This window comes from Nothoprocta perdicaria, unplaced genomic scaffold (assembly GCF_003342845.1).
Source record: "Nothoprocta perdicaria isolate Ctin4 unplaced genomic scaffold, notPer1 scaffold_9, whole genome shotgun sequence".
NCBI classification, from domain to species: domain Eukaryota; kingdom Metazoa; phylum Chordata; class Aves; order Tinamiformes; family Tinamidae; genus Nothoprocta; species Nothoprocta perdicaria.
The window spans coordinates 2238059-2259729 of NW_020456198.1; the positions used below are offsets into that span (position 1 = coordinate 2238059).

General features: G+C 40.4%; 1 protein-coding gene across 1 annotated transcript; it reads left to right on the plus strand.

Moving 5' to 3' along the window:
* Positions 1 to 551: 551 nt before the first annotated feature.
* EOGT (EGF domain specific O-linked N-acetylglucosamine transferase) lies at positions 552 to 18555 on the plus strand. The gene is made up of 16 exons (XM_026052596.1): positions 552 to 573; positions 1506 to 1730; positions 2520 to 2620; positions 3144 to 3252; positions 3344 to 3438; positions 4590 to 4694; positions 5908 to 6014; positions 7745 to 7848; positions 9784 to 9876; positions 10576 to 10647; positions 11599 to 11685; positions 12843 to 12911; positions 14304 to 14365; positions 15962 to 16081; positions 16757 to 16859; positions 17240 to 18555. The coding sequence occupies exons 2-16, from the start codon at positions 1521 to 1523 to the stop codon at positions 17384 to 17386; spliced, it is 1584 nt and encodes a 527-aa protein (XP_025908381.1). The 5' UTR covers positions 552 to 573; positions 1506 to 1520; the 3' UTR covers positions 17387 to 18555.
* Positions 18556 to 21671: the final 3116 nt, after the last annotated feature.

The window sequence follows — 21671 nt, forward strand, 5'->3', positions numbered from 1 at the left end:
CGGGTGGTGGGTGCTCAGTTCCATGGGCTGGCTCCCCCGCGGCTTTCCTGAGGGCGGCCGGGATTCCTCGCCTGGAAATCCTCATCTCCCGGTCGCGGGGCGCCGAGGAAGGCGGACAATGGCGCTAAGCGGCGCCGCTTCCTGCCGGCGCCGGGAGGAAAAGGCCGCGATTTGCCTTTTCCGCTGTTTTTTCCCCGCGCGCATCCTGGCACCGCCGCCGCCGCCTCCTCCTCAGGGCGGCGGGAGGAAGAGGCGCCGGGAGCCGCGGCCGCCCCGCTCCGTCCGCGCCGCGGGGCTTCCGGCCGCCGCCGCCTCCTGCTGCGGGTCCCGCCGCCTCCAGGTGGCCGCGGCGCCGCCCTCTCTCCTTCCCTCCCTCCTTCTTCCCGGCGCGGCCGCCTCAGGCGCGAGGAGCCGGCGCGCGCCGCCCCTCTAACGGCCGCCGCCGCTGCCATGCGCGGCCGGGCGCCCCGCGGCCTGCGCCTCTGAGGCGGCGGCGCCGGGACCGCCCTGCCCGCCCGCGGAGCCGCCCGGCCCGGCCCGGCCCGGCCCGGCCCGGCAGGTGCCGCCGCGCAGGTAGGGCCGCAGGGCGGCGGGGGGCTGCGCCGCGCACTCTATACGGGCTGCGTGGAAGTCTATAGGGTGCTGGGCGGGTGCGTCTGTGTGCGCGTGGGGACGGGCGCTCTAGGTTGGCTACATTTACTGCGTACGGGCATTTATCTATATATGGTGCTTATGTGTTCTTCTATGGTCCATGTATTTATACATATGTGTGCGTATACATATATATTAGCAAATACAGAGATACATATAGCTGACTTACTGCATGTAACTCTATGGTCAAAACTTTTCTTTAACGCCCTGCTCGCTACTGACGCTTCCCCGCATCTCGCTTTGGCTCTTTATTCACAATTGCCTATTTTTCTCCTCAACTAATGGTTAATTTCTTCCGAATTTCCTCTGAAGAAGCTTTTCTTCTTATCTGCCTTTTTATATGCGTGTGCATGTTTTATATGATAACATTTATATGTTATATGACATAATATAAATTAAAATGCATGCACACACGCACATGTGTCTCTATATAAAGCCGAATTTCTTACTCTTTCCCAGTCGAATACTTTAAAAATACTTCTGATTCCCTCCCGGCCGAATACTTTTAAGCATTCTTCCTGCCCTCCGCCTGTTTTATACTGGCTACTTGGCTTCCAGATATAAACTCCCAGGCATCCCGTGGGATCCAGTTAAAGTAAACACACCCTTGCGGGCCTGGCCGCGAGCTGGCAGTGCGTAATTCCCGCCGGGRCTAACGGCCCGCGGGTATTCCTGAGGCCGCTCTCCCGGCGGAAGTTTATTCTGCACTGGGAAAAATAAAAATCGGATGTGAGTTCTTTGAGTACGTGACTTAATTCGACTGAATGTTACCTTGTATGCTTGAAATGTGCTACATYGTATATATGCTAAGCTTTTTCTTTTTTCTTTCTTTCTCTTTTTTTAAATTACTACAGAATTTGTAGGTTGCCATGTTCATGCTGCTGGCTTTTGGATTGCTACTGMGAGAAATCCTGGCTAATTCCCAAGATGAAAACCTTGCCCGAATCAAAAAYGTCGTGGAGGAGCCGTTGTACAGCTACGAAACCATCAAGTTGCCAGAGGAGCACGTTCCCTACTTTCTGCACAACAACCAGCACGTTGCCAGCACCTGCCAGCAGGACCCTCTGTGCCCRTACAAAGTAGGTCTGCTTTTTGGTTTGGCTTTTTAATGGTTTTGTTCAAAAGTAATTTGGGGGTGGTTTGTACTTGGAGTCTTAATAATTAAAGATGGTAATGAGCTGGTCTCCTTGCCAGTGCATTGATTTCGTTGGGACCTGGAGCAGTTGCTCTTGAAAGGGCTATATTGGACCCTTTTCTGCATCTGACATTGCCAGATTTTTTTTTCTTTTTTTATGAATAACGAGCTAGATTTATGAAACAATGCAAGCTTTTGCAAGCTTTTTCTTTTTTTGCCTTTAATTACTACAGAGCTGAAGTGATCATGTTAATCTGAACGGCACTCTTGCACGTGTGGAAGATATTTGATCTAAGTATAGTTAGTAATTTCTAGGCCTGTGGCTCTTGGGGTGCTGCAGCATCTTTGGTCAAGCACCAAGAGTAGGGGCAAATAAGGGAAATGATTTTGCCTTGTGCACTGTGCTGCCTCTAAGGTTTATTCATTACCTGCAGCTCTCGCCACTGTAAAAATTTTGGGATGCTGCACACTGAGTCAGGAAAATTGAGGAAAATATATTCAAGACAAGAATAATATTTCTGTGTATATATGTCCTATTTTGGATATATGCCCATGCCTAACCAAATCRTTGCAGAAAGAAGGCTTGAATTTAAAATACCCCAAAAGGAAAGCCTTTTATTCAATGTATTTTACCAAAATGTAGCGTATAAGCTAACAATTAACTGAAGTAATTTTAAATTTTACTGCAGCATAACCTGTTCATGAGGCATACTCAATGAATTCTGTGTTACAGAAATACTTGAAGAAACTAAAATCCTGCTGGGGTTATGAGAAGACGTGCAAATCGGATTACAGGTTCAGTTACCCAGTGTGTGATTATGTTGAAACTGGATGGTAAGTTCCATCTAAAATGTATAATGTACAGTAGGTCATAAAATGTATATGCTCACTTTTCTATTAGTTTTGCAGTTACCATTATAGTGATATTTGGAGTCTAAAGGACAGTTATGATTCTTCGTGGTGTTATGTGCATATATGTGTGCTTGTGCATGCATATTTCTTTAAACATTATAAAAAGTACTGTATGAAATGCCTCAGGCTACAGTGTTTTCTTTATTCTGATGTAGTCTTGAATTCAGACTCCTAAAATAACTCCAGAGTTCCTTTCTTAGCTTTGAAAACAGAGGAGAAAATGTTAGAAAAGATTTTTATACCCTTTTAGGGGAGAATTTTAAACTATCATCGGAGTCTTTACTTACATGCAGCTGATAAGTTGCTTCCTGTTTTGCATGCAAAATGCCAATAAAGTAACTGGCCGGCTTTCTTGTTCCACTTCTAGTGGAACAAAAATATTATCTGTTTAAGTTATTACTAGAAMTCAGCAAAAGCCCTCAATTTTCTTCTCTTCATATTTCAGGGCAAGTGACATTGAGACAGCTCAACAGATATTCTGGAAACAAGCTGACTTTGGTTACGTTCGAGAGAGGCTGAATGAAATGAAAACCCATTGCAAGCCTGCAACAACGGTGGGTGTTTTTGATAGTTCATATAGCTCTTACTTGCTTCTAAATATCATTCTTGTTATTGATCAAGTCCTGCTTGCTCTTCTGTTAACAGGRAGATTCATCTCTGACCTGTTCTCAGTACCTTCAGCACTGCAGAGCAACAAACTTGTACATTGACCTAAGAACTGCAAAGAGAAACCATGACAGGTCTCTGATTTGCTTATGTTACAGTAAAATCAAAATATGGCAAGGAGAAACATTTCCAAATTTGTTTGACAAATCTGGACGTACAGCTGCTGTGCTTTGTGCTGTGGGATATGCAGTTGATCAAAGGCTCATCACTGAAGTGCTATGAAAATCTTCTTTTCTGATGACTGCTGGTTGCCTCTTGCAGCACTGCTGGGTTTTTAGGTTCTTGGCATGCTAAGCTATAAGTTTCTTGCAGTGATTCTTCCCTCTTCTGGGTAGAAACTAGAGAGGTAGATTTTCTGTATCTTCAGAGATATCCTTCATTGGTCAAGTGACATGCAAAGCAGAATGACATGAATGACAAAATAGTGGGTTTTTTTTTTAGGTAGGAATTACTAAGAAGGCCTTCTCTCTGATAGGTTTTAGTGGGCTGATTAGTGTGCCTTGATACAGGAAACAGGAATTGCATTCTCAGGTACAGTAAGTCTGAAGAAGACTCTAAATTTGGATCTCTTGTATCCCAGATTAAAATGCTATGCATTGGACTACTGGCTGAAGAAGGGATGGCATCGTCCTGCTTTCCTTTTGCCTTATTTTTAAAGTTAATGCCAGGGAATCTGACTTGAAAAAGCTGTTTCACAACTGTAACAGCAGTCATGACCCCTCAGACCCCTCAGAATGRGTTGTCATCTCCTCAGTATATCCTAAGAGCTAATTTAGACAACACCTTTGGTTGTTAAACTTTCTGAAATCTGTTCTTAGACCTTATTCTTYCAGCATTTATATAATTATTAGATGACTAAATGGATTATAAAATCCAAGGTTGAAATAGTTGTTGAAAAAAAATAGATACTCCTGTAAGTAATTATGAAGCAAAATCTCATTGAATTATTCATTTGCATACATGAAAAYGGTWCTTAAAATGTTCTGGCGGAGTAATGTTATCTTCTTGCTTAATATTTCAAACTCTGAGGGCACCATTATCTTTATTTGGAAAGTGGTGGAAAATGTTGCAATTATGCTGAAGAGAATGCTCAGATTTTAAGTATGCTTGAAGTATTTTGCGGAATTAAGACAAGATAGCACTGGTTTGAGTCTGTAATCTGGATTGCTAAGCACTTCCAATACTACTGCACAAAATCTGATAAGTTTTTATTGATTTGCATTAGATTCAAAGAAGACTTTTTCCAGAAAGGAGAAATTGGAGGTCATTGCACCCTTGATGTTCAAGCATTTTTGGCTGAAGGTCAACGCAAGAGCCCTCTGCAGTCTTGGTAAGAGTCACTTGTTGTGGCTGCTTGGCTGCTTCCAAGTTCTTTTAGTTTGGGTGTGTGTGTGGTGGGGGGTGGATTTTTTTTTTTTTTTTCTTTTTTTCTTTTTTTCCTTCTCTTGGCATTAGCAGTCTATGTTGGGTATTTCATAATGAGGACATAGTTGCTCCTTTCTAAAGCCAATTTAAGAGTTCATAACAGATTCCGCTAGTAATTACTTCTGTTCGGAGTGTTGTTCTGAACTGTACTGAGTGTAATTGTGTCATCTTGACTAATTTAGAGCAGCCGAAGTTTTGAATGTGTCTTTTAACCTGAAGGTCTAACATGCAAATGTTTTCTGGAGACAATGTTGACTCTGTGCCTGCGAACTGAGATGATCCCTTTGTCATTAAATGCCTGGAAGTTGGTGTTTGTGCCCTGGTGGACCCCATCCTTGTGGTGTTGGGGCCAGTGCAGAGCCTGCTCTGCACATTCATACACCCTGCCAGGGGAGCCCATTCGGGGTATGGAGCAGGCAGCAATCTACAGGCTGAGCAGGAACAGCAGAGGTTGCTTTGTGGTGGTTGGTGTCCTCTCAGGGTTGAATGTTGGTACTTCCAAGTAGTATTGCCAGTTAACTGATGAAGCATGAAGGAACTGGGACCATGAAGTTTCCTATATGAAGTCTTTTTTTTTTTCCCTTCCCTTTCATACTTTTCTCTTGATTCCAATTATTCTTCTCATTTTGCATAGATGGTCTCTTTAAGTTAAGAATAACTTCAGTGGAAGACAAGACTTATTTCTTCCCTACTTGTAATTGTCCTTTCAGATGCTCATCTCTGCTTAGTTCCAGGTATAATAAATATCACATTTGAACTCAGTATTCTGACCAAAACATGAAGATCTTGCTGAAGTATCTCTGGCAATGCAGATCAGTTTGGATAGACCCACAGATCTAAGCTCTAAGGCTCTTTGTTACATCTCAACTACTTTGATTTGTAGATCAAAGATGCTCTTTCCTGCTGAGATCAAAGGCTATGTTTAACCTCTTGGAGCTCATAACCTGAGAACTTTCCATTACAATTACAAACAATTTTAGTTGTCAGACTTTATCAGACTTCGGCAACCTKGTTAAATCAAATGCACTGGATGAACATTTGTTACTTCTTAGATATGAGGTACGTGGTCTTAAGTATGTTAATGACAAAGCATCTTCTTTGTGGTTGAATATTCCTAGGTTTGCAGAACTCCAGACGTTTACCCCATTAAACTTCAGGCCCCTAGAAGATGGCAAATGTGATATCATTATTGAGAAACCAACATACTTCATGAAATTAGATGCAGGTAACTGGTGTTTTCAGTGTAGACTTGTCCTGTAATACTGCATTGAAGAGAGCCCATATCCATCATACTCAGCTATGTTATACCTTTGTGCTATGTGAGATTTCCTTGTATTTTTTCTTTTGAAAAAAGGTGTGCCAGCTCTATTCCTGTTTTTCTATAGTTCTATTAATAATCTCACAAATTTAATTTGAAAACCTTACGTTTTCTCACAGATACTTAAAATCAGAGAAATTTCCTGCCACATGTCTGCACAGAGTCTTTGACTCTTGACTATGTTTTGACAAGAGTCTTTGGCACAAAGTCAAAGACGGTTCTGTACAGAATTTTTGGCTCTGCTTCTGGGTGGTAGTTTTCAGTTTTCATGTCTGTTGCATAAACACTAGGTATGTGCATACACATGTCTTGCAATGCGTATTAGGTAAATGATGTTTCTACATGTATTGAATGATATGAAAGAGGAAATGTTGTTCAAAGACAAAATGTTAGTAGATTATAAAACCTGATAACACTATTTTAATCATAGAGCTTCAAGCTCAGGTGAAAAGTCAATGCAGGAAGACTTATTTTAGTACAGAAAGTTGTGGTGATTGCTAGGCTACAGTATACCACTTATACAGTATTCATGTGAGAGGTGGCACCAAAAGGTCTATAGGAAGATGAAGCATCCTGTGTTATTTGACATTCATCAGCCTTTTTGCTCATGTGGTGTGTTTTAAAGCCAAATCCTAGCAAAAGAATTTTCAGAATGTAGACATTAAAAACAAGCTGTGGTGGGCTTAGCTATGGTTTAAACTGGATGTTTGCTCTATTTTGACTGTATGGCACATTGCAGCTGGATTATCCCTCTTCCCCTGTGGGCCAGTGTCTTGTGCTTGAAGCAAGGCTAGTACCTGAGCATTTTGCCCTGCTGTCAACTCGTACCTTTGAGCAGGGTAGTAGCCGTGTCCCAGGAGACAAAACTGTCGCCCTACATCTCCTTTGTTTTAGTGGAGGGAAGGAAATTGCTGTTCAGGGGAAGTTTAGACGCTAATGTCAAGTCTGCACTAGCAAAGAAACCGGATTCCTGTACTTCCTTTAGTCATCATAGCTTTTTTTGTGCCCTAATCTCTGGTATTAACTTAAGACACCAGGAATCAGCAAGAGTGCTCTGAGAGAGAACCTGATGAGTTACTTGGGCTTTTGCTTGAGTGTAAGTACAAGTTCTGTCTTGAAGTGTCTCAGACAGAGTTTCTCTGAGCACTTACAAAAACAAAACAAAATGAAGAGCACTGCCAAAGGCCTTTTTGATGTTTCCTGTATGTCTTAAGTAGCTACTGTTAGTGCAGCAGTTACTTTCAAACACTCCAGAAAGCAGTTGCACACTCTAATGAGAAGTGGCAAGTAAAATTTTTATTTTTTTTCCCAGTACCTTTATGGCCACTGATTTCACTGAATTTTCTTGAAATGTGCTTTAATTCAGATTTCTTATCTGGATGCCCTCCTTTTTAAAGGGCTGGTTTTCTGGAACATATGGGAAACTTTCAGAAGCAAGGGAAATGCAGACTTTATTTATACAAATATGTATTTATGTTCATATAAATATATGCTATATTTTTATAAGTGTATGTTTATATGCAGCCAGAATTTATTCACTGATAAAGAAAAATGCTTAGAGTGGAATAAATGGAGTGACTAATGGGTGAATGAATGAGTGAATGAATATCTTGCTAACAATTCTTTCTCTTTCTCAGGTGTCAATATGTACCATCACTTCTGTGACTTTGTCAATCTTTATATTACGCAGCATATCAATAATTCTTTCAGTACTGATGTCAACATAGTCATGTGGGATACAGTAAGTCTGTAGGGCATTTGTCATACTTTGTAATGTGCTATAGTTCAAATTTATAGAGACCTCAAAGCTTTTAATATGCAATTTCAATTTTCCGGTGGGCTGCTGATTTTAACCGTTTGAGTGTGTCATGTAAAACTTAAAACCCAGTCCAAAACTAACATACCTTTTACTATGCTGTTGTCCCTAGTCTGCCTATTATTTTGCTCTGTAATTTGCTTTGCAATACTTTGCGTTTTCCCTACTCCAACAGCTAATATTTACCAGGGAAGTGCCAATATTCAGTCCTTGCTATTTAATGAGAAACCAACCCTATGGCTAGAAGAAAACGTTTTTTCTACTTCCCCTGTATTTTGAAAGCTGAAATAAATCTCTTGCCAGATAAACCAGCTCCCAGATGTTATGTAATGACCTGTTAATCCAGCTCTGATGGCTTTCTGAAAAGAACATGTGTTAAATATCATTGTAAATTACTTTGAAAAGTAACTCCTTGTATGACATCATTGAAGTAAATAACTCTAKCAAGTGTTGCAATCAGGAGTACTATAATTCTGCAGCTTTAAATGTTTCTGCTCCTTCTGCTTAAATTTGTTACCATGTACAGCCAGATGATGGCACCAAGTAACTGCTGATAAGCTATCTCTGCAGTTATCAAAGACAGACTTGAATTTATTATTTGTTCTCTCTTTTTTTTTTCTTTTTTTTTTTCTTCTGATGTAATTGGATTTGGGCATATTCTCTAGCTACTGTAAAATTGGTGCACTGTTCTTATTAAACAGTAATGCCCTCAGATGTAGGTTAAACAAAGCAGAAAATGAGTAGGAAATCCACTGGGCGTTGATTTGCAGATTGCCTCTGTGAATGAAAGAAAATAATGTTTATAAAGCACTTTTAAGGAGAGGAGACAGGGTTAGAGAGCAGTACTTCCAGCTTTGAAGATCAGCTCTCTACTTCTAATCTAGAAGAGCAGGTCTCATAATGCAGGTTGCCAGAAAGTAGTATGGATTGTGAAATTCTTTAAAACTTAATGGAAGAAGAGGAGGAGAAAGCACCACTTCATTTTAGGAAATCTGGCAACCTTTAGATTCTTTTAGATTCATTACCTGCCTGCTCTCTTCTGTGGTCATTTAGAGCTGTATTTTTTTTTTTTWAAACATTTCCATGTAATTTTTCAAGAAGGATGATGCAGATCCAAGCTGAAAGGAACCTTTAAGCAGAAATCTGCACTGGAGTTAGTGAAGTCATTCATAGAATAAGATGTGGTGACTCTTTAGCCCTCAAAGTGCAGGAACTGTTATGGCCCTGAAGGCAAGAATGATTGAAAAGCCAAAAGGTTCCACAGCTGCTTGCTGCTATAGGGGATTTTCATATTATGTCCTTCAGAGAAACTTCAAGTAATACCAAACATAACGATCTGATGAAAGAATTAACAGGGAAATTTATCTTCAGTCTGTGATGCATGTTATATGCGAGTAAGTATCCCAAAATAGAGGCAAACATGAAACAGGCCGATTCTGAGTTTTTATTTTTAAACCCTACTGCTGCACTTGGGTGCCCAGGTGGTTATTAGTTTCAGGAGTTTGTGTTCATGCATTCTCCCCTCTTCACGTTTTGGTTACTTCAAATTTAACTTATGTTCTGTTGTTTCTAACACAAGTAGGAGGTACTCCTTGCTCCCAAGCTCTCAGACTGTAATTTGCTGCTGTAGAACTGTTTTCTTGAAAACTAATTACATACCAAGTAATTTGAGTWAACCACCCTTGTAAACAGTAGGTTAGACATTCTGTATTGTCTGCCTCCTGTGGAAGGCAGTTTTAAGGCTGGTGTGGTGATGTGCATATAAGATGTGTGTTAAAAGTCCTACAGGCTTGTAAATAATTAGAAAAACTTCTATATGCACTTCTGTAATCATTATGCACATTTTTTTTCCTCTCCTAGAGCTCATATGGATACGGTGACTTGTTCAGTGAGACATGGAAGGCATTTACTGACCATGAAATAATACATTTGAAAACTTTTGACTCTAAAAGGGTATGGAATTATATATTTTGCTTTAGAGACTACCTAGTAAATGTGACTGCTTCTTGAGCCACTTTTAGATATGAGTGTTCCAGAGGAAGGCGTTCAGATTTTAAATGCATGTTTAGTGTGTGTGATATTTGTATGTTGTYTTACAAACCAGAGACACGAAGCAGTAGCTGCAGTTGCCTGTTTCCCTGGTTTGCCTGCACTTTATGTAGATAGAAAAACTTTTGTATGTTCTGGGAGGTGGTATTTATGTATTCATTTCACTTTGGCAGCACCCTCTGAAGCTAAGGGTTTTCAGATGGTATTATTCTAAATTACCTATTTCTGAGGGAGGTATATCACTTCCCCTATACATGTTAATATTGTTAATAAAATGTATGCGTTCATTCAGAGCTCACTTAAATCCTTTAAACTCTCTCTTAAATGCTCTCTACTATTTACTTGATTTTCTTCTACTTAGGAATGTCGGCTCTGCTGTTTCTTTTGGTGTCCCCACTTTCCTCTTTTGTCTATGTAGCATCTTGAGAACTCTTTTGGGACCGGAATTGTCTTTGTTCCCTTCATTTGCACAGTTGGTAGGGAAGTGAGGATGTTCTTGACAGCAGCACCTAATTGCTACCTCATTATAAGCAGTGATTGCAAGGAATGAGCAGGGGATGTGAGAAGGTAGCAGTGCAGTGTAACTCCTTGTGATCTTTGCAGGTGTGCTTTAAAGAAGCAGTCTTCTCATTACTGCCTCGGATGCGATATGGCTTGTTCTACAACACCCCCTTGGTGAGTGCTCTTTATCCATGYGGTGTGTTCACTAGGGATGTGTATGTGACAGTATAAAATCTTAACTAATGCTTCTCCCAAGCATTTAGGTGAATTATTGTGAAATATTCTGTATTGAAGCACTGTGCAACTCCAAATGAAATGATTTTAGGGATTAGGATTTCAAAGGGTGCTTGATCATTGTACTTAAACTGGTTGGTGGTAAATGCTTGTGTGCAGGCTTCTACTTTGCAGTTCATGAGACACAGATTATTCCTCTTTAATGGGARGTAGTGAGAATTTACTGGTATACTTGCAGAGCACAAAAGATTGTAAATTGGCAGTGTTGCTGGAAGCCAAGGAAGCAGCTTTTATGTGGGCTTTTATCTTGGGGCTGTCACTTTGCATATTCTATGGAGAATAAGTTCTGAATGTGGGTGATTACTGCCCTGCATTCATGTGATAACTTGACCATAATTCCTTAATTTGCTTCCTTTGTGGCATTTCCCTGGAACTGATGGAGCAGGGTCTCCTGGCTGAGGATGTGTGATCCAAGTCTGGCAAGGGAGGGAGCCCAGGCTTGGAGAAGTCAGACTGCTCAGAAGAGAAGTTGGGAAGCCTGAGTTTAGGATTATGGTTTGGGGGGATGGAAGGCAGCCTCTTGAAAGGCAGAACAGCCCATTCTGGTGTCAGTAAGAAGTTTTGTGAGTGTTTTTGCTGCTAGACACTACCTTTGTGCAAAAGCTTTCATTCCTAGGGAGTTAGCTTGTGCATTCAGGCTGTAACACTACAGAGTGAGTCATATTTCCTTCCAAATGAAAGTGCTGCTTGTGTTGCAGTGAACGGTGATGTGCTCAATGCAGTGCATGACAGTGGGTTTTTGTTCTGCAAGAATGATAAGAAACTGATGACAAAGTGAGGTTTGCTGAGCAAAATAACTTTTATATTGTTAATTGCTTTTTCTAATTTCAGATCTCTGGCTGTCACGGTACAGGACTATTTAGAGCATTTTCTCAGCATGTGTTACACAGATTAAATATCACACAAGAAGGACCTAAGGTATAGTAAAAGAAAGATAAACTGTAGTGTGGAGCTTGCAGTTCTTACCTGGATAAAAAGAAACTGCAACTAACTGGATGCAGTGGGAAATCAGAGCAAATATTACATTTCTTGTCCTTCACTAGGGCACTAAAGACTTTCTTCCAGTAAGCCCATCAGTTCCATAAAGACCTTCAGCAGATTTTACATATGTTTGTAAAAGCTGACCCCACATGTAATCTATGTAGGACAAACATTAGGACATTCTGCTTTGAACCCTAGGGAGCTACTCTTTCACATCCCCTCCTGTGTTCCTAAGGCTTTTAGATTCTTTCTAGTTAAGCTGGATACACMGTATGTTGTCTCTTCTAGACTCTGCTGGCAACCTGCTGCCGTTAAAGAAGGCAAGAGAGAGGATCCTACAAAGCAGTGGGCTTCCTCTCTGCCTTCCTCCTCTTTTCCAATCATCATTAGCTACTGCTGGGCTCAGGTAGAGAAGGGAATGATTGGAGCTGGTCCTCCCAGTCCCTTCCTGGTGCAATCTCTCTGAGCCTGGGCTGCTTTGTTGTAAACACTGGTGGTTTTGGCAAACTGTTGCGATGGATGGATGCATTGATGGATGCAGCAGTTTGGGGCCTCTTGAAGTGTTTGCTAGAGAGCAGTTTGCATATTATCGCTGAGGGGCACATGCTGCACAGGCATTTAGTTACACTTCTCCTGCTGGCACTAATGGGAGTCATGCAGTTAAATCTTTTTATTTCACTTGGAGCATTTACCCCTATGAGTCTAATTAATTTGAAGAGGTAAAAGGAGGAACTGCTGTAGAGGTAATTTTTTTTTTCCCAAGGATTTTGTGCACAAACCATCCTGAAAGCAGCTTCCCTGCTTTCAAGAACTGCCATATAATGTGTAATACAAAGACTCGTTTGTACTGAATAAAAATAAATCATTTGGAAAACATTCTATTCTTTGTTAAAGCAAAAACTTTCRCAAAGTTTTTGACAATTTAATCTGTTGGGAAATCCAGTGTGAATTTTAAGGTGGTTACATCATCTGTTATATGGGGAGGGAACATACTTAGTTGCTCAGATAATTGCTAAAATAAACATGGGAGTTTTTTTTTCTTTTAGTAAGGTCTGCCTCACAGCTAATTTATTGCTGTTTCTTTCCTTTTTTAGGATGGGAAAATTCGAGTCACGATACTTGCACGCAGTACAGATTACCGGAAAATATTAAACCAGCATGAGGTGTGGTCCTTCATATTTTTAMAATAAGTAAATTAACCAGAAGCTGAATTTTGCTCATTGAATTGGTTTTCGGGCACTGCCAAGAYATCTGTCCGCTGACAAATTTTCAGTGGATATGTACAGTACTAAATTTTTTCCAATATGTCATGTGGAAAGTGTGGGCAGTCTGTGTTTCTGTACGCCAGGCACTGAACCTTGCTGCCTTTTGTAGATACTCGGTGGCAGACTACAGATCTAATACTGGAAGTATTTCCTCTTAACAAAAAGATATTGTAGAACCTTCTGATAAAATTAAATTATTTTGCTTTCCTRTTATTCTCTTTGATTTCTAGAAGCCCCATTGTTGAAGGCTCTAATGAAAAGCTTTGTCATGCTGGCAGAACAAAATACGTAGGCAGTTGTATCTGAGGACGAGCATTCAAAATTTAATGAATTTTCATGCTGATTCGCGTTTTCAAATCATACAACTTGGTGGTCTCACGATGAAGCTATCTTTGTGATGAAATGATAACATCTAATGTTTTTATACTTCTCTTCATTCCTAGTTGTTAGTACCTGACAAAAAACAGATAGATATTATTATTTCCATTTTATGTAGGGAAACTGAGACTTATTTGATGCAGTAGTTCAGTGGCAGAATAGATAGAGCCGAGATCACCAGTCCTCTGCCTTATCTGCCAGACAGTCCACAGCGCCTGCCTGCACTGCTACATGTAGTGTGTTTTTGGATAATAAGCACATGACATGAAGTGAGAAGTTAATTTTCTCTTGACAATACTTTTGTAGAGGAAAACACTTTGATTTCTTTTCCCTCTCCTGCCGGCTGTGAATAGGAGTCTTGCAAAAAGCCCTTTCTGGTAGAAGCCCACACAAGGGGTGTTGGTTTTGCTTCTCACATGAGTCGGAATCTGGCCTGGTAAGGGGTTCTTGAAAATTGTTCTAGCTATCAATTTGGTTTTTTTAGGTATTGAAATWTTTTTTTTGAAAACAAGACTGAAATGTCAAATGCTCCTTTTACAGTTTGGCAAAATTCCTGATAGTTTTTGGTGGTTTAGGTTTAGGCTTTGGACCATGTAAAAGGTAAGGGTCTGGGATGATGCAGGAGAACCAAGCCCCATCTCCTGTGACTGCTCTGACAGGAGTAAGGTATAGAAAATGTTGAAAAGATCTCAGTGTTAGGAAAGAGGTTTAACCCAGAGGTCATCCTCCATACTGGGTTTAGGATAGAGAGACTGGAGAAATAGCTCCTTTATATGGCAGTGACAGTCTGTTCTTTTCTCCTCAGTGTTATGCCCTGGTGAGGAAGGGGAGTGTGTAAAATGATCGGGAGTGTGGGGAGGAACCAATTGGAGCAAAACATTAAATCAGAGTCCTTTTTATTTTCCTCCTTAGCTCGTGAATGCTTTGAAAACAGTATCGAGGTTGGAGGTCCAAGTGGTAGACTACAAGTACAAGTAGGTATTTTGGTAAGGAAAACTGGTGCTGTTTCATGCTGCCTGTGGCTGATGCTGAGCCATTAGCAGATGAAGCTACATGCATCTCAGTACTCAACCCTTACGAAATGCAAGGCAAGGAAGAATATTACTGAAATAGTGGGTTAAGGATTCCTATCCAGTGATTAGTTACTTAAGAATGAATTTCTATGCTCATGTTAAAAGTACTCTGTGAGCAAGTTTTGAAATTTCTTTCTTTTGGGTGTTTCCTCCTCCCTCTCAGACACAGCTTGTTCCCATCACTTTTTGGATTTTCTAGTGCTCTCCAGTGGGTCAACGAGAATTTCTGTTATGTGATGGTGTTGTCTTATTTTATGACTACTAGCTTAGTAATGAATAATAATTCATAACTTATTTGTCCCTAAAGACAAATCGTCCCCRAAGACCATTGAGATCAATTTATGATGTCTAGTTGAGGTAGGCATTGTGCCAATAAGTAAAGGTTTGAAGGAAAAAGCTCCTGAGTGGTACTTGACTGTGTCTACAGCAGCAGTTTCCCCCTCCCTGGCTCTGTTGTGGACCCTGATGCAGGAAGAGCAGGGAGCTGAAGCTCAATATTGTCCAAAGCTGAGATAGGGTGGGTTTTTGTTTTGTTTGTTTAGTTTTGTTTCTGCTTCCAGCACTTAAGATATTGCCTAAGCAGCCATTAGGAAAGAGGCTAGATGCTCATGAGAGGACCATCCCACTGTTTGAAAGCAGGAGCTGTGGTATTTCTGCAATTATTGATGCTTGTCCAAACCATTTGTAGTATCGTTCAGCACTGGAGATTGCCCCAGCCCTCCTGGTGCGTCACTGTCCTCATAGCAGGGACTCTGTCCCTACTGCAGCTTAAACACTCTAAGCTTCCTTGTTGCAATTTGATCTGGTTGAGCTTTTTTCTCTTCAAGGTGGGCAGAAAGTTACTATTGTTATGATCTGGTTTTCCCAAGATTGCAGCCAGCAATATTCCATTTCACTTTCTTCTACTTATGACTAAATACTTTCAGTCATTTCTTTCATCATGTGATCAGGGAACCCCTTTAGATTTAAAAACACTTGATGTGGAACTTGCAGTTAAAGGGTAGGAGAGAAGTGACAGGGAGAAGCTGCAACTGTAGAAGTTTTGGGAGCTGAAACGGAGTCTAGTCTCCTTATTTCTGCTTGATTCCCTGTGTATAAGTTCAGGTTGGGGATCTGCACCTTTATGAGGGAACTTTATATTTCTACAATTAATTCAAAATGCTTTAGGTTTCTTTGTATTTTAAAGGATGTCTATTTTTTAAAAAGAGCAAATAAAARAGGTTTACAAAAACATAAAATGACTTAACCAAAGAAAATCAAAYTTTTGGAGCAAGCTCTTGTTAATGCAAAGTTCTGAAATCTGTCTTCATCTCATTTAATTCCATGCTGAGTTATTGCTGGTTGCAGCATTTTTGATTTTTTTAGTATGGTTCCTTTAAAAATCAATTCCCTCTTTCAGAATTCCCTTAAGTTAATTTTGTGCTTTCTGCATGTAACTAATTTGTGCTGAGATGGATAGGCATGCCAGATCACCCCTCTGCATTGTGTATTCTACAGGGAACTTGAATTTTCAGAGCAATTGAGAATTACACACAATTCTGATATATTCATTGGGATGCATGGAGCTGGACTTACCCATTTGCTTTTTCTCCCAGACTGGGCTGTTGTCTTTGAATTGTAAGTCTGATTTTTCTCTCTTCCCCTCCTTATTATAAACATAACTGCTGGTGTCTGTTCATGTGTGCCAATGAAGTACTCTCCTTTGCTGGTGTTTGACTGTGAACATTTCTGTAGCATCCTCCTCTAGGCTTCATTTTTGGGTAAGTAAGGCAGCTTTCATCATAACATACAAAATGTGATTATCGTGCAGCCTTGGCCTTTGGTTTCCCACTATGTCATGGTATAAGCAAGAGGCAGCCTGGCAAGTAATTGCATGAGGAAGATGATAGAAAGAGACTTGTTCTGCTTGGGGGCACCGATCTCTATTAATGGTACTCTGGTGATCTAGAGGAATTGATTACAACAAATGTTTGTCTAGGCTGTTAAAACATTCTCCCAAAAGGTTGTTTATATCCTCTTTCCTATAGTCGCCAGGACACAAGCAGCAGCTTCCCGGCCAAACTCAGCTGAGCATTTTCTACCTTACCTAAGCTTCTCCAGGAGCGTCATTTAAATGTGTTTTGTCGTGAAGTGATACTGATAGATACTCTAGTTCTATAGAACTGAACAAAAGTGTCTTACATTTGTCAGAAGAGGACTGAATCCCCCCCATCTTGGGCGGTTCTGCTTAAAACCCCTGAGGTGGGGCAAGTGTAATTTCTAGGGTTAATTTGGTCTTCTGCCTGTCCCTAGGTATAACTGTGAAGATGAACGTTGCTATCTGGATTTAGCAAGGCTAAGAGGCATTCACTACATCACCTGGCAAAAAAAGAATAAAGTATTCCCTCAAGATCAGGTAATGATAGCCACACTGGTGGAAGGGTGGGGATGATTTTCCTATTATAGCTTYATTTGCTTAAAGTTTAGCTTGTTTTGCCTGTGTTCTGATCTTGGAAATATGATTTTTTGTCTGTAGTTGAAATTAATTTCCTTGTTAGATTAAGAAATCTTTGGATATTAGTGGCCAAGAGAAGAAGAGAAATGAAATTAATAGGCTGTTAATCGAAGCTCTCCCTTACATCCTTGTGCAATTTCTTTACTTTTCTTGCCTCAGAGCACAGCAATGGTTAAGATATAATAACTTAAAACTCACCCCTTTTTATGGAARATGTACTGAATTTTTGTTGTCTAAATGCTTTTAATGCCTTTTTGTTGGTTGTTTTTKTGTTGTTTTAGGGACACCACCCAACGCTGGGGGAACATCCAAAATTTACCAACTACTCCTTTGATGTGGAAGAATTTATGTACTTGGTGCTTCTGGCTGCAAATCATGTTTCACAGCATTCCAAGTGGCCATTTAGGGTAAAACATGATGAGTTCTAGGTTAGACTTTAGACTGAAAAATTATTTTAAATAATGCTACAAAATAAATATTGTAACAACATAAAGCAAAATGCTGATGTGAAACATGTAAACCTCTAGGAGGGAAACAATCTGTTTTTAACTTGTCAAACCAGTTCACAACACCGTACTGTATCTCTATATTCCTTCCCTTTAATTTTAGTTTTCCATATGTAAAAGCTATCAGTATTTTTTTCTGTACTGTATTTTTGCATCCCCAATTCTGAACTACTGCTTCATACAAAAATAGTCCACACATTGCATGTAATGTTTATTTGAGGGTAGATATTCATCTTGTAATGACTTGCACCTTTTATGCAAGGTGGAGAAATACCAGAAGGTGCAGTAGTACAGATTTATTTCTCAGTATAGTCTCTGTGAGAATAAACTAGTCCTGGCACAGAGTTCTTCAGCTCCTCTTTTTAAGAGCGAGGAGCTTTTATACTATAGTACTAGACCTGCAAGTAAAAACCTGCAAAGGTCTTGGCTTACTGTTGAGAGGCCCTGGCCAGTGTATCTTTTGTGGTCAGGTTACGTGGCCCCTTGGTTCCTTCCCATCACCATCCTGTAGTGCTTGGCCCTGCGTCACTGCCAGAAGGGATTGAACTCATGAGGAGCTTTACTCTTAGGAGCATTAAAAGCCTAATCTCAGTAATAACCTTCTGAAAATCTTTCTGAAGACAGTAGCATAGCTCACCTCTTCAGTAAAGACAATATTAAGCCAAAGCTGATTTCTCTATAAAATTTCTCCATAGAGCTGGCATCCTTATGATAGCTAAATAAATAGGAGTAGATCTGTTGTCTTAATAGGRGTAGATCTGTTGTCTTAAATGGGACCAGGAGGATGTGTGGAAAAATCAAGTTCAATGAGATGAAAAGCAGGAGTTCTGTGTTATGCTATAGATTTTTTGGCAATGTGTTCCCCTGACGCTTGCATCATAATCATGCGCAGCTTCAGGGGCTTGAAGCAAAGCCTATGTTTGTATGCAAAAGCAAGACAGTGTTACAGTAAATGTAAACACTTCACTGGTATAATGGTAGATATTATTGACTTCCATTCTCTAACAGTCATAGGCAATTTCACAGATTGTAGATATATTTACTGACCTGCCTACACTGGTAAAGATGAGTTATTGTAAGTGCAGCTTCCATATAGATCTCTCCTGACCTTAAGCAGTGCATAGGAAAAGTTGAATATAGCTGACGCGCAGGATCTATTAATGTATTTGGTGCAGTTTTTAGCTTAGTGCATTGCATAACTGATGGTAAAACTGTTTTACTTTAAGAATCATGGAAGCAAAATTGCACTTCTTGACATGAAAAAAATGCTTTCTTTGAGAAATGCAGTTTCTTGTACTTGTTCGTGTGTGTGTGTGTATGTCTTTTATTTTTTTTTTTTTAGCTTGTGGGATTTTTAAGTGTCTGAGTTTGAAAGAAATAATTCCAAATAAAGAAGGCATTTAATTATGAATTGCACACAGATACATTTGATAAAGAATTTTTTAAGACAAAATATGTTGTAGAATTTTTGATCCTCATTTGCCAGGTTTTAGAGGCAAATATTTTAAGTACTCTTAAATGTATGGTGTCATGTCTGTCTCTTTCTGCTATGACAGCATGATGTTCAGCTGTCCAAACTGACATTCAGATTAATTTATTTGGGAATTGTTCATGGATCATGCTGTCATCTTGCACTGAAGGCTATTACCTGGCATTTAAAAATCTGTTGAGTTTTGAGGAAAATGTGTCTGGGTATCTGTGTGTCTGCACTGCAGGTGATGCTGTTGAAGCTGGGATGAATGCAAGCACATGCTTGAGTCCTTGTAGAAGGAGCATCCCCCTTGCTGATGCGGAGTTTCCCTTTCAGGCTGTGTTAGGACAGAAGCCTGAATACCTGGGTGAGAGGCTGTGAAGTCTTAATCCAGGGACAAAATATCCTGCCAACACTTTCCAATTCAGCAAACTTGAGTGCAATGTCAATATTTGATAACTAACATAACTAACCCATAAAGGCTGAAGAGTTACTGCGATGAAAATAATATTTTGGTTGATGAGCTTTACAAATAGTTATACAAGGATCTTGGCAGTAGGAAGAGATTTGGTCGGACTGAAGGAATTTTGTCCCAAATCCCCAGAGAGGACTTGGCAGCAGCAAAGATTTAGTTCACACGACCTTTTTCAAGAGGGCCTGGGTCATCTCCAAATCGGGGTTTGATGGAATCCATGAGGCTTTCCAGGCCACTGCTGTTTTAGGTAGGATAGAGCCTTGGATTATGTTTTCCTACCAGACTGTGGGAATTTTGTTCCTTACTACTTTTGGTTTTTGTCTCTCCAGTGCTGTGGTGGTTCCTTCTCACTACCTTAAGTTTAGAGTCATGTTCAAATGGCACATTGGCATCAACACGATAAATTCAGCTCTGGCACTTGGTAAATGTTGCCAATTCTGAGTACTTCCAGGATTGCTTGTGGTTCATGTACAATTTAAGCTGAAACCTGTTTTTGAAATAAAAGAAATACCACATGGATGTGCACTGTGTCTTTCCTTTTACTTCAGAAATRTTGAAAGGAGCATTTTACATCTCTGTTCATGTGGTTCTGAGGAAATTGAGTGAGTGTGAGAAATGGTCTGTGGTGGGAGAGGTGGCAAATCACAGTTATTCATCTTAAGAGTACAATTATAAATATTAAAGCAATACATTTTTAAAGCCAATTAAATAATAATGAAGTTGTTTAATTCTTGCTGTTAATCTTACTGGTTATACTATTAATGAGATAACCGAGGGTTTAGAATGTCTCTTAATCTTTTCTTTATTTTTAAACAGGAGAAAAAGTGAAGGAAACATCCTCCTTGAGAGCTTTATACCTGCTCAGAGGGGCAAAGTGTGACGGGATCATTTTGTTTGATTTCARTCCTGAAGAACTGTTTCAATTTGCAGTGTTAGTGCTGAGGCTGAGCTCTTGTTCCTATTCCCTTGAACACACCTTTCTCGCAGAATGGACTTCTTTGTCTCTAAAGAAGTGGTTGTTTTTATAATACAGTGAAGAATGTTGAAATCTCATGGGAACAGAGCCAAAGGTGAAGGCAGAGAAAGCGACAACGTCATCCACGGCAAGGAGGTGCCGACCAGGCGGAGGTTGGGAATGGGAAGGACCTTCCCGATTCCTCCGGGTCTGAGCTGGATGCAGAGCAGAGAATGGGAACAAAATCAGCTGAATCTCACTGTTTGGGTTTAGAAGTTGAGCTTAGAGTTTCCTGAGGATTTCTGTATTCAATAATCTCGCTATACGCTGGGTTTAGTTTCTCTCTTGCAGGTATAAGGCCGGAAAAGTATTTCCTCCGATTTTCCCGGAGTGCAGTAGGTGGCACTAGTGCCCTGTCAAATGTCCCTTGGCAAATCTAATGTCAGGTGCAGAGAACCGGCTCGCAGAGGAGTCCAGTGAAGCGACGCTCCTGAAGATGATGATGGTTTTTTTATTCTCTTTCCAGTCTGTAGAAGGAAATTCCTGGAAAAAAATGAACCCAGGAGAATTTTARGTTTCAGTGGAAGGTTACTCGGATTCTGTAACATCAGGATATTTTCTCAGTAGCTTCTAGTTCAGCAACTTAATTGGTGYAGGGAAATAACTTCTAGTTCATCATTTGTAGCAAAATGCTGCTTCTCATTTCCTTGTGAAGGAACACCTTGAGCAGAGCCGTGCCTTTTTTTGCAGTTAAAATGATGCTCTGCTGCAAAGGCCTGATTTTCATTAATGCAACAGCCTTCCCCAGTCATGCAGTGCATTGGGTGCCTTCCACTACCTAATTACTTAATTTAGTTCGCTGGGGAGACTGTGTGTGCATGCACATCTGGTGTTGCTGGAAATGCCGACCACTGACATTTAGAAAATACTGTGGAAATACTGGCGAACAGCATCTTTTGTTTTAAAAAATATTGTGAATGCCTCTATTTTTTGGAAAAAAATCTCAAAGTGGATTAGCTTTGTGGATTAACCCTATACCAACCTTAGCCCAAAGGCAGTGGAGAAGCTGCCTGAAAAGCGAAGTGAGTGATTTAACTTGTTCCTTTGCAGCTTCGGAAACCTCTGAGTTTGCTCAGGGTCTCGGCCCTCCCGGGAGGGATTCGGTTGTTGGCTGAAGCTTGTGGAGCTGGTTTCCCTGCCTGCTGCGTGAGCCACCGGTTTCAGCGCCTTTGGAAAATAGTAAGYTTCGAAAGTTAAGTAGCTTCATTGTCAGCATCAAAAGGATGTGGCTCCCCAAGATGGGATC